The 10,926-nt window shown below is 40.8% G+C and overlaps 1 protein-coding gene across 1 annotated transcript; it reads left to right on the top strand.

The window, feature by feature from the left end:
• The first annotated feature begins 3,505 nt into the window (after window positions 1–3,505).
• entpd3 (ectonucleoside triphosphate diphosphohydrolase 3) lies at window positions 3,506–10,832 on the top strand. Its single transcript, XM_028981206.1, has 10 exons — window positions 3,506–3,617; window positions 4,663–4,777; window positions 6,455–6,572; window positions 7,108–7,249; window positions 7,485–7,644; window positions 8,402–8,629; window positions 9,009–9,269; window positions 9,400–9,510; window positions 9,955–10,086; window positions 10,285–10,832. Exons 2-10 carry the CDS (start codon window positions 4,667–4,669, stop codon window positions 10,471–10,473), a joined length of 1,452 nt encoding a protein of 483 aa, XP_028837039.1. The 5' UTR covers window positions 3,506–3,617; window positions 4,663–4,666; the 3' UTR covers window positions 10,474–10,832.
• Window positions 10,833–10,926: the final 94 nt, after the last annotated feature.

Genomic DNA, 10,926 nt, shown 5'->3' with positions numbered 1-10,926 from the left:
GCAGGTATAGAAGGGTGGCACAGGGTGGTCCCGCCTGTTGGCTCATGCCACCAGTAGGGGGCGCAAGAACCAGCTGCTGAAAGATCTTCATGTCCTGTTTCAGTCAGCTTCAGTGTCTTCTACTATGGTCCATATGAAACCCCTACAGGAAGATCCCGGACAAATACCCTGCTCCAGGGCTCTCCAGATGACAGACCTCAGAGTACGGGGCATTTACCAGCATTCCTTTACCTACTGAGCCAGATGTCGGAATTATGTGGCCAAACAGAATAACTATTTGTTAAATTAAGGACTTTGGAGAACTGAAATGAGAAACTTGATCTGAGAGATTCAAATCTGAACCCCAATGGACAGCAACCATTAGCAAATAAGCGCTGAGATTGGTTTCAAATTTTCACATTGCAGGACTGGATTTAATGAATAACTGTATATTGGTTAAAAGTGTGCATTAAACTGCTCATGACGAGATGGGGGGAAGGGTTGTGGACGCTGGGCATCGAGTAAGCGCTTTCACCCTGTTTTGTGTCATATCTGGGAAAGCATCAGCAGATTTGATCAAATCAATTTATTTTCTTGTGTTTAGCAGAAAGAGCACTTACAAAGAGCAGACCGCTTAGCACCTTAGGCTTCTGTGTTCTGGCAGTGATTTTGTTTTTTCTGCACTTGAGTATCTTCATTTCAGAAATTAAATTGTATAACTACTCTATCTAAAACTATTGGTGGGCCATTCCAGGTATGTTAATTGGAGTACAATGCAATTAAAAAGTAGCATTTGTCACAGCGGATTCCTGTGAGGACACCCGGAACACTGCATGTGGGCCACACCCCCGAGATCCCCTGCCCCTGTAGTCCTTGCCTATAAAACCACTTAAAAGTCTCGGCCTTGGGAGGTTTCGGTGGGACTCCTCATCTTGTGTGTTTTTGCTGTTACAAGTAATGGTCTTGTGTTTGTATTTCAGCTGGTGCTGTGTGGATTGTCCCCATGTGAGTGTGAACCTTCCCTTTTCCCGTCTCCACTCCCCTTGGTCCTAAGTGTTGTTTTGTCCTGTAAAATAAATAGATTTGGTAAAACTTGCCTGCACTTTTGTCACCCCTTTCTGTTGTCATAATTCAGGACTGTGATGTGATGTTAATTACAATACAGACAAGTGCAGTGGTGGCTCTGACGATGACAATCTCACTGCAATCAATGTATGTATGTAATGAAGAGTAATATAAGAAAAGATTTACTAGAGCACCATAACTGTGAAAAACATTTCTGTCTGCCAAATAAAATAGCAGGAACTGGCCTGAGAACTGCAAGTAACTGATATAATATATTATTTGATATTTTCCCATTTCAGTAATCAAAATTAGGGTTTTTAAAAAATGTTGTATGCTGCCTTCTAGCAGCAGTGTCACATTAAGCAAAAACTATTATTTTTTGATGAAACACATAGTCATGTATTTTTAAATGCCATTAGACATTAAAAAAAACTGAAGTAGCATCTCACGTAAGCATAAAACATATGGGCAAAACCTGATCTGACCAGTGTGAAAACAAATTTGACCTCAACTTCAGCAACGTGTTGACCTGTTTGTCATCTTAATTTGCGCTTCATGTTGAGCTAAATTAATTTCATTTTCTTCAAGTTGCTAAAAGATCAATGAAAGTACCGTGACATTGAAAGATCACGTTATCTACAGCACATCAGAAAACAAGCCCTGTGGACTTTTTCTAGGTGCCACCCACAAGTGATTGAAAGCAGATTCCCACCCCCCATGTAGGCAGTTAGAGGGTGCAGTACTGCGATGTTCAATTTATTTGAAAACTGAGATGGTAATCTGACATCGGAGGCATCTGATTAGATTCGACGTGTTCTGCGCTTGTATCATTAACGCTACCTACAATTACGGGCTTTTATGTGAAATATTTTCAGCAAATCGCATTATGTCCCTGTGAAGCTGAAACGCAGCATCCCATTCCATTCAAGCGTTTATCATATTAGTAAAGTGTGTCCAGTGTTTCAGATGGATAAACAGCAAACACAAGATACATGCCGCATGTGTGCTTTTGTGGGTGTGGGCTGCAGTTTGTGGGAAACTTTGTCATTGATCGTTATGTTAGATGGGCTGAGGATCCATTAAGCCTCCCTTTTACATTTTCTCTTTTGCTTGGCCCACACCAGCTGTACATTTCTTCCATCTTGGGTTTTAATGAGCCCAAAAAGCACTCTGTTCTAATTGAGCATTCTACAAGACAAAAAGATGTGACCACAAGCTTCCCCCCGAATCCTGCCAGAGTGATTTATTCATTCATTACCAGCACTACTCTGCATAGTTTAACATTTAACCTCAGTAAACCCTGATAGGAAACGTTTGTAAGAAGTTGGGTCGAGTGGTCAAACCCACACAATTTAATATAGTATTTGAGTTTCTCTTGACGTTAGAAACGCACTTTACTCATAATGATTCTACCTGTCATGAAGAAAACAGAATGTGAATGGAGTGTTGTTTAATAAGTTACATTTTCATCATCACTGGAGCCTGCTGTGTAGCCTGTCACATCCAACTCCATCAGAGACCATTAGAACTAGCGAGAGCTGCCTCCACAGAAAGAAGAAGAAGCTTCTGCAGCGTCCAGACCCCCCGCATCACTCTCACAATCTAATTGTCCGCGCCGGCTTTTCCGGCTTCCAGAGACTAATGGGTGTCAGATCTCACATTCTACGTCTAAAAATATACATGTTCATCTCCCCGCATAGCTGAACAGCATCCACACCTACGGGTTGCTGATGCTTCAGATGACTTCATGGAAGAAAAGGACTGTAAAGAAGAACTGTTTTCATGTTGGTCAGTTTCAAACATATTTGTCAGGATGTCATGTGATGCCGTTCGAATGTATTTGTGCTACTGTTACTCGATACAGGGTACAGCAACAGGTCAAAGAGATCCATCCTGCAACAACCATGAACTCTTCTAAAGCATCATTTGCTGCACTCAACAAAGTACTAATGAGGTTCAAATAAGTGTTCGGTTAACCACCTCTGCTCTCATAATGAGGATTTTTGATACTTTCCATTAATCAACTTCACAACTGTTAGATCTGGTTCAATTATATTTTTTCAAGTTCGTTTTCTTTTATATAAATTAATTTCAGTAGTAGCCCCAGTCCACATGTACAAAGGGGAAAGAGTTAAGTGTTAAAAAATCAGATATGCGCATAGCTTCAAACTTCGCTGTGTGGTCCCACATTCTGACGCCACCCTGCCCTGCTCACACAGGATCTTTAATCACTTTTGTGAATGGGAATAGCATGGTGCTCCCCGTTCATATTTGCCCATTAAGAAAGGATCTTGCTTTCAGGTTGCCATAAAAAATCCCATTAAGACATTCTATGCTCAACCACAGAAACTCTATTCGGATCCTGAAACAATTGCAAAGAGCATGAAGTACATGGGGTGGGACTTCCTCTGGTAGGAGGAGTTACTAATATGTTCCTAACGAGGTCTTTATTGAGTGGCTAACATGAAGCCCCCTCCCGCTCAGTTGCTGGACTGATATACTTCTGTCTAGACAAGCCGATCAGCGGGGTGCAGCATTCTTCAGACCTGCTGCTGATACTGGAACGCAGGGAGGTAAGCAAACGTGCCAGCTGATTAATGCATGCTTACTGCTGCTGTACTATTTCTTTTTGGAAAAAGAAGGTTAGCTCTGTTAATCAGAGCGACTTAAAATCAGTAGTGACAGGGACAGTCCCCCTGGAGACACTCAGGGTTAAGTGTCTGTCTCAGACAATGGTAGTGAGTGGGGTTTGAACCTTTAACTGTGTGGTCTTCTGGTTTACAGGTAACAATTAAGCAGATGCCACACAAATCCATACCACATACGTGTTATGCGTTTCTGTGGCAGCACTAGGTACACAGATCTCCTCGAGAACTAAAAAAGCATTTTGGTCTATTATCGTTGCCACAAGCTTCTCAGCAAACCCATGGCTTGCTGAAGGTGGGTTTCCTGCTGGGTTAGGTGTTTCCTGACTACTCATATATGGGCAGACCACAGAGCTACATTACCTTCTAGAACATTTTTCTTTCTGTAGACACACAAAAGTACAGAAGGCTATGACAGGTCAGCAGGAGATAACACTGATCCATAGATTCTCCACTGGCAGAATGTGGTGAAATTACTGAAGCTGAATTTCAACTGACTTAAAGTGCAGAACCCCAGAATATTTTAAGTGAAATTGAAGTGATTGTCATTGTGAAACACTGATAAGATATGCACCACCCTTGGTAAGCAGTGGGCAGCCATGACAGGCACCCGGGGAGCAGTGTGTGGGGACAGTGCTTTGCTCAGTGGCACCTCAGTGGCACCTTGGTGGTTCAGGATTCGAACCGGCAACCTTTCGATTACAAATCCACTTCCTAACCCACTAGTGCACCACTGCCCCATGTTTATGTTTTACAACCAGGTTTATGCTATTCCCTGAATGAAAACCTTTTCTTACATTTTAACTAAATAGCACTATAATATTTGCTTCATGTTACAACTCAAATAACATTGCATATAACAGTCAGTGTACATAGAAAAACATCAATTAAAAGATCAGCAATCAGCAATTTACTATGGTATTTCATGTTCAGATGTATAATACTTGCAAACCTTTCCTGTGGATTTTCACAGCCACATGGCAACCAAGACAATTGCTGCTTTAGCAACATTTCTTCTGCTGGCAAGCGCGGCGGTCATTATTACCATATCAGTCATCCAAACGCACCATGCACGTCTCCAATTAAAGGTATGTACAAGAATGTCCTTCTCTACAAACCCATTAAAGATAAATCCATGTAAAGAAATTCTGTATTACACTGTATTAAACATACTCATCCGATGTTACCTGGCATGAAAGAGGCATGGCACACTAGAGATTAAATATTGTATATAAAAGGTATCAATGTAACACAAAAACCCCAAATAAAAGAAAGGAGGAAGGGATTGAGGAAGAGAGAGAAAAAAGCTTGGCCGGTGAAAAACAGGGAAAGAGAGAACCCCCAAGCTCGCAAGAGAAACTCTTTTATATATATGACTCCCAAAAAGTTCTCAGAGACCAATCAGGATTTGTCCTTTGATGTCTCTGCCTTGTTTTTCTCGGCATGACATCTCAAGTCATTTGCTGGCTTTTGACACCTCTTGTTTAGGGGAGTTTGACCAAGATTCAGCCTGGGGCCTTCACAAAAGACAAAAGCACAAAATACCATAGACCTGGGATTTCCCATCTTACAGTGCCACACATGGAAACTGAAGACTTGTGTTACTGTTGTTCTGTCATGGAGATAGATTGAAAATGTGAATGTAGAAGCTGACAAGATGAGCTGGTTCTCAAAATCCAGAAGGTCTGGACCTTGTGCCTGTCTATGGTCAGCATCTACTGGAGATTAGATGTGTGAAACTTCACTGGTCTCATGATTCGATTCGATTACGATTGTCAGTGGCTTGATATCGATGCATCGCGATGCATCCCAGAAAATCTCTAAATGGTCACATGATTTTAAGGTCTCGTACGCCTGTGTGGATGCTCTGATTTGCTACAAAGAGCAGAAAAACTTGTTACGTCCGCACTCACCTTGTAACAGTTGTATATACTGGTAGTTCTCCTTTAAATGCCCATGGCACTATGTTGTGGGCAGAGTTAATCATCTGCCCCGGTCCTGATGCAGATCGACATCTCCACCAAGCAGAAGAACCGAGCAGACTGGTCCAAGCTCTGTGGTCCTTGTCCCTGTGGTCCTTGTATTATTTCATTTTATATTACATAAAAGCAGTAATATTTGGTACGTGTAATGTCCAAATTATTCTGACACCTTAGTTCCAAATAGTATTCATTACAGAATTCCTTTTTTTTTTTTTATTCAACTGAATGCTCACCACATGAAAAATATGCGTATTTTTGTAAATCCCGGTAAGATGATATTGTGTTCAGAGAAAGATCAGCTTTTCCTCCATTCCCGCTTCGTGTGTCTGTTTCGAAGTGGCGGAGTCTATCGGTCGCCCGCAAAAATACGTCATGGTCGCAACGCCACGCAGCGTAAAACTCCGACATGGAACGGCACTGTATTCTGTAGAACAGGCCGCCACAGTCACTACCTGTATGACTTTTTAACGAGAAAATCAACAAGCAACATCATTATGATAATCGATTATGTTCTGCACTGCATCGATGCAATATCGTCCACGTCGGCATAACGATGCATCGATTATACAATTAATTTCAACACCCCTAGTGGAGATATAGAATATCATCCTAGCTCTGTAGATTCTGACTGTGGGTTGTTTACCCCAGTGGTGAATGTGTTAATAGTTTTTTTTCCTCATTCTTATTCACTTTTTGTGTTTTTCTTTCATGGTCACAATTATAGCTCAAAATTGTATTGGCCTAGATTTTAAAATATTGTATGATGATTTTTGTCTTTTGCAGTACGGCATCGTGTTGGACTGTGGATCCTCACGCACTACGGTATATGTGTACCGGTGGCCTGCAGATAAAGAGAACAACACAGGAGTCGTCAGTGAGACGCATGTGTGCAATGTTAATGGTATCGTTCATTACACTTAACATGGCATGAAAGGATATGGCATGCATTCATTTTTTTTGTGTAAAGATTCTTCCCAGTTCTTCCCAGAGCTCATTTTAATGGAACAGTATAAAGTGTACTATTTAATTGGAAATAGAAAAAAACACAGATGACTAATGTAATGTAACAAATGGTGTGAAATATGTTATGCACAAAGCATTTATATTTACAACATTTATGAGAGCGTTTGCTGAGGGAAACAATAGTGGGGTTTAAACCTGACTTTGTGGTCACTGCCACCCCTATGGAGCAGTTTAAAGCGTCTATAGTGACAGGGAACAGCTACCCTCTATGTCTGGACGGACAATGACTTGTCAAGTGTTGAGTGTTGTCCAGGCGAACTGGTAATGACAGAACTGGGGGAAAAAGGGGCTCACCGGGCAGAATGTGTTTTAAAAAGCCAGGTCATTAAAAAACAGCAAAAATCTCCTGAACAGGCTGACTGATGGTATCTGTGTTGTTTTTTTTTCCTTTCTATGTTCAAACGAATCCTCAGGCTCCGGGATCTCAGACTGGAGTAACATGACACTAAATAAACTGGGAAAGTGTATGAAGGAGGTGGAGGAACATATCCCGTCATCCCAACACAAGACCACGCCTGTTTATCTTGGTGCAACAGCTGGGATGCGGCTGTTACAGTATGTAGCCTGGGGAATTAACAATTCTTACCAAACTCAGAACATACCTGAACAATTATAGTTAGCTATAGTATAGTTATAGTATAGAAAAAGAATGCCGCTGAATGGGTAAGTAGGTGAGATATTTATGTAACAAATCATGCTTAGAGTGAGACCACAAGATGAAATCATTAAAAACATGTAACATTTTCATTATAAATAGAGCAAATTTTTTTATTAAACTGCTGTTTTACAGTTTGCAGAATGAAAGTGCCTCCAATGAAATCTTGTTGAATTTGAAGAACTACCTCAAGACATTACCTTTCCAATTCAAAAATGTATCTATTATATCTGGAGAAGAAGAAGGCCTGTATGGGTGGATTACTGTAAATTACTTGATGAACAATTTCCTGGAGGTAAATAAAATCTAAATCCAAGTTAAAATGAAGCACATACACCACAATCATACTGTCAAAATTGCCTTTTCATAAAATATGTGTTGCTCACAACAACGAGACAACACCACCAGACAACCATCATGATAAAAATCTTCAAAACGCTTCATGATGGCATTAAATTGGGAATGGGGAAAAATGTAATATATTCCCATGATATAAGCAGGGTCCTGTGGTGGGTTGGCGGCCCACCTTGCACCCACCGTCCCTAGATGGGCTAGAGAAGCCACAGCCCTGATTTGGATGAATAGGTTATGGGAAAAGAGTGACTGAAATGAAAACAGATTCTTCAAACCATGTTCCCTTGGACCTTGCATATAAGGATATGGTGGTTAAAGGTCAAAGGTTGAGATCATTGTGCACATGCAAACACATCACAGAAGTAATTTTCTATTATGATAAGAAAAGGATTAGAAATGATTAGACCGTGTTGGTCAGTAACGGCCATATGCAGTGAGGTAGGACAGTTAGCTGAAACGGAGCTGATTTGCAAAAGCGCGCAAAAACATACACACCAGGCATTCTTGCTCTTTTCCCTGTGACATTCCATTTGATTTGTTTTTAATTATCCTGTGAACAGAAATATATTTAATGAAAAATGTGAAGAACACTGAATTCCCTCACTGTATATATTTTTTATGTCTATTTTTTACCTGATCCAGTGGCACATGCCAGCAGCATACAACCTTGACACCAGTGTTCTTTGCCGAATTTGCAGAGAAACCTGTGGAATGCCTGGGTAAGACCCCATGCAGCTCAGACAGTGGGTTCGCTGGATCTGGGCGGAGCTTCTACCCAGATTGCCTTTGCTACTCCTGATGATGAAGCAGGGGAGGGGCAGACGCAAATCACACTATATGGCTATAAGTACAATGTGTACACCCATAGTTACCTGTGCTATGGCAAAAATGAAGCTGAGAAAGCTGTTCTAGCCAATCTTGTGCAGGTACCGTCATCTAATGAAATATTTACTCATTCTTTTTCCAAACAACAGTTTACTTTGCGTTGCTTGTTATTGGATGGTTGTGCCATGGTTTTATACAACTTCCTCCTGAACAATGCTCAGGTTCTTTTTTTTCAATGCTTCATAAGTTCTGTACCATAAAGCTCAGCTATCATGTGATGATACTGAGGATAAAACAATTTGATGACACTGCGGTCCTTAAATAACGTCCAGGCACTAAAACACATTAAAGCATTAAGGGATTCTGAAGTATTGATCAAGTTATTGCTGTTTTTTTTTTTCGTTTTGTTGTTTTGCTGCATGTGCGAATACTGAATGATGTAGGAAGAATGAACTCCTGTACTTTCACTGTGTTCTTCAGATGTCGAAAGATAAAAGAAACGTGCTGAACCCATGCTATCCCTCTGGATACAACACGACCAAGAGAGCCAAGTCAATTTTTGGCTCTAACTGCACTAAAAATCCAACCAACTACGACCCTGAGCAGATCATTGCACTCTTTGGAACAGGAAATGTTCTGCGCTGTAGAGAAGCAGTGAGGTCCATCTTTGACCTGCAGTCCAGCTGTGAGAATTGCTCCTTCAATGGAGTGCACCAGCCACCAGTCTCTGGGAAATTCAAGGTAGGACAGTTAGAATGGTGTTGCCGCTACAACTGAAAATCATTTTTCCGGCCTGTAGCATGAAGGCAGACGTCAATTGAAGGAGAAAAGTTGAAGGAGAAAAGCACCAGTTTGCTTGCTTGTCACACAGGCCTACGCTGGGTTCTTCTACACAAGTGATGCTCTCAATCTCACCGCCACATCCAGCTTGGACCAATTCAACAGAACCATCTGGGATTTCTGTTCACTGGACCACAAGTCAGTGAGTATGGCGTCTTCGTGCGAGGGTTATTCTATGCTGAGCAGTTCATTGACCAGCTGGATGTGGTCACAGATGCTGAGTTGCTGTGGTGCTCCATTAAGAGAATACACTTCATGAAGCATTATTCATCAGTTGTATGTTTTGTAAGGGTTTAAGCTAATTGATGTGGTTGATGTACTCTTATGCTTGGGTAATATAAAGGATATAAATACATTTTGGAATTAAAATGTTTTTAAGTAATATTTTTATTATTATTATTATTATTATTATCATTATCATTATTGTTAGTAGAAAAGCTGTTACTGTGGGGGGCTTGTTTATTTTATTTTTAGAGGAAAAACTAGGATAATTGAGACAACGCATGCCAGGCTATAATATGCAGCTATAATAAAGTTTATTTTGACAGAATTAAAAGACCTTTTCTATGCCTTTTTCTTCCTTTAGCTTCTACAAACAAAATTACAGAAGAAGCACTTGCATTCCTACTGTTACTCAGCAAACTACATCTACACACTCCTTAAAGACGGATACAAATTCAATGCTGACACTTGGCAGGACATTGATTTTCAAAGCAAGGTATATGTGTGTATGTTTGTGTATGTGTGTGTCTGTGTGCGTGTTCGTAGCCCCCAAGTTTAGTTAAATGTTCATTTTACATCTGCAGTAAAAATGCAGTAGGCAGTTATTCGTTGCTATAGGAAAAGACCACTGCCCCTGAACTGAGAGACTGGTAGTAAAGAGTCTAACAGAGTCTTCCTAATGAACCTTTTCCAGGTGAATAACACCAGTATAGCCTGGACACTAGGCTACATGCTGGCCCTCTCCAATATGATCCCAGCGGAGGCCAAATTTCTGCTCCCCATGAAAAATGACGTGTTCGCCGGCCTCCTCTTCCTCTTTTCAGCGCTGACCATCGTAGCACTCATCACCCTTCTCATCATCCTTGTACGCACATGTTACTGAACGGGAACGGTCCAGTTTTGTAACTTACAGCAGGAGAGGCCACTGCCGGAGGTTCGCTGGAGCTCCATCAGGCTACAGGGACCAAATTAGCAGCAGAATGTCATGAATTAGCATGTTAATGGTAGGTGTTGAGTGTGAATATATCCCATGTTGCTTTCTGTTCCTGTATCGATACATGAATGATCAATGCATGCATGTCATCTACAGTGTCTGAATTTGATGGATTTTGTTTTGAATGTGTATGATGCGTGTTCATTATCGGTTTCTCTTTTCCTTTAACACCAGTCACAGACTCGCTTTCATATCATTGCTGTCACATGAAACCAAACACCAATTTTTGCTTCCTTGTTCCATTCATTTAATGGACATAAATTATTATCAATAAATTATCAATAAATGACTGAACTGTTTGTTTCAATTATTTGATGGCGACCTGATGCTCAAACAAATCTA

This window comes from Denticeps clupeoides, chromosome 5 (genome assembly GCF_900700375.1).
Source record: "Denticeps clupeoides chromosome 5, fDenClu1.1, whole genome shotgun sequence".
NCBI lineage: Eukaryota > Metazoa > Chordata > Actinopteri > Clupeiformes > Denticipitidae > Denticeps > Denticeps clupeoides.
This window is presented reverse-complemented; position numbering and strand designations above follow the sequence as displayed.

What these genes read in the sequence shown, in the direction of transcription:
- entpd3 (XM_028981206.1), top strand. Translation starts at nt 4,667, where the DNA reads ATGGCAACCAAGACAATTGCTGCTTTAGCAACATTTCTTCTGCTGGCA. An exon ending in CAGTCTCTGGGAAATTCAAG is followed by an intron (nt 9,270 to 9,399) that starts GTAGGACAGTTA and finishes CTTGTCACACAG; the next exon opens with GCCTACGCTGGGTTCTTCTA. An exon ending in ACATTGATTTTCAAAGCAAG is followed by an intron (nt 10,087 to 10,284) that starts GTATATGTGTGT and finishes AACCTTTTCCAG; the next exon opens with GTGAATAACACCAGTATAGC.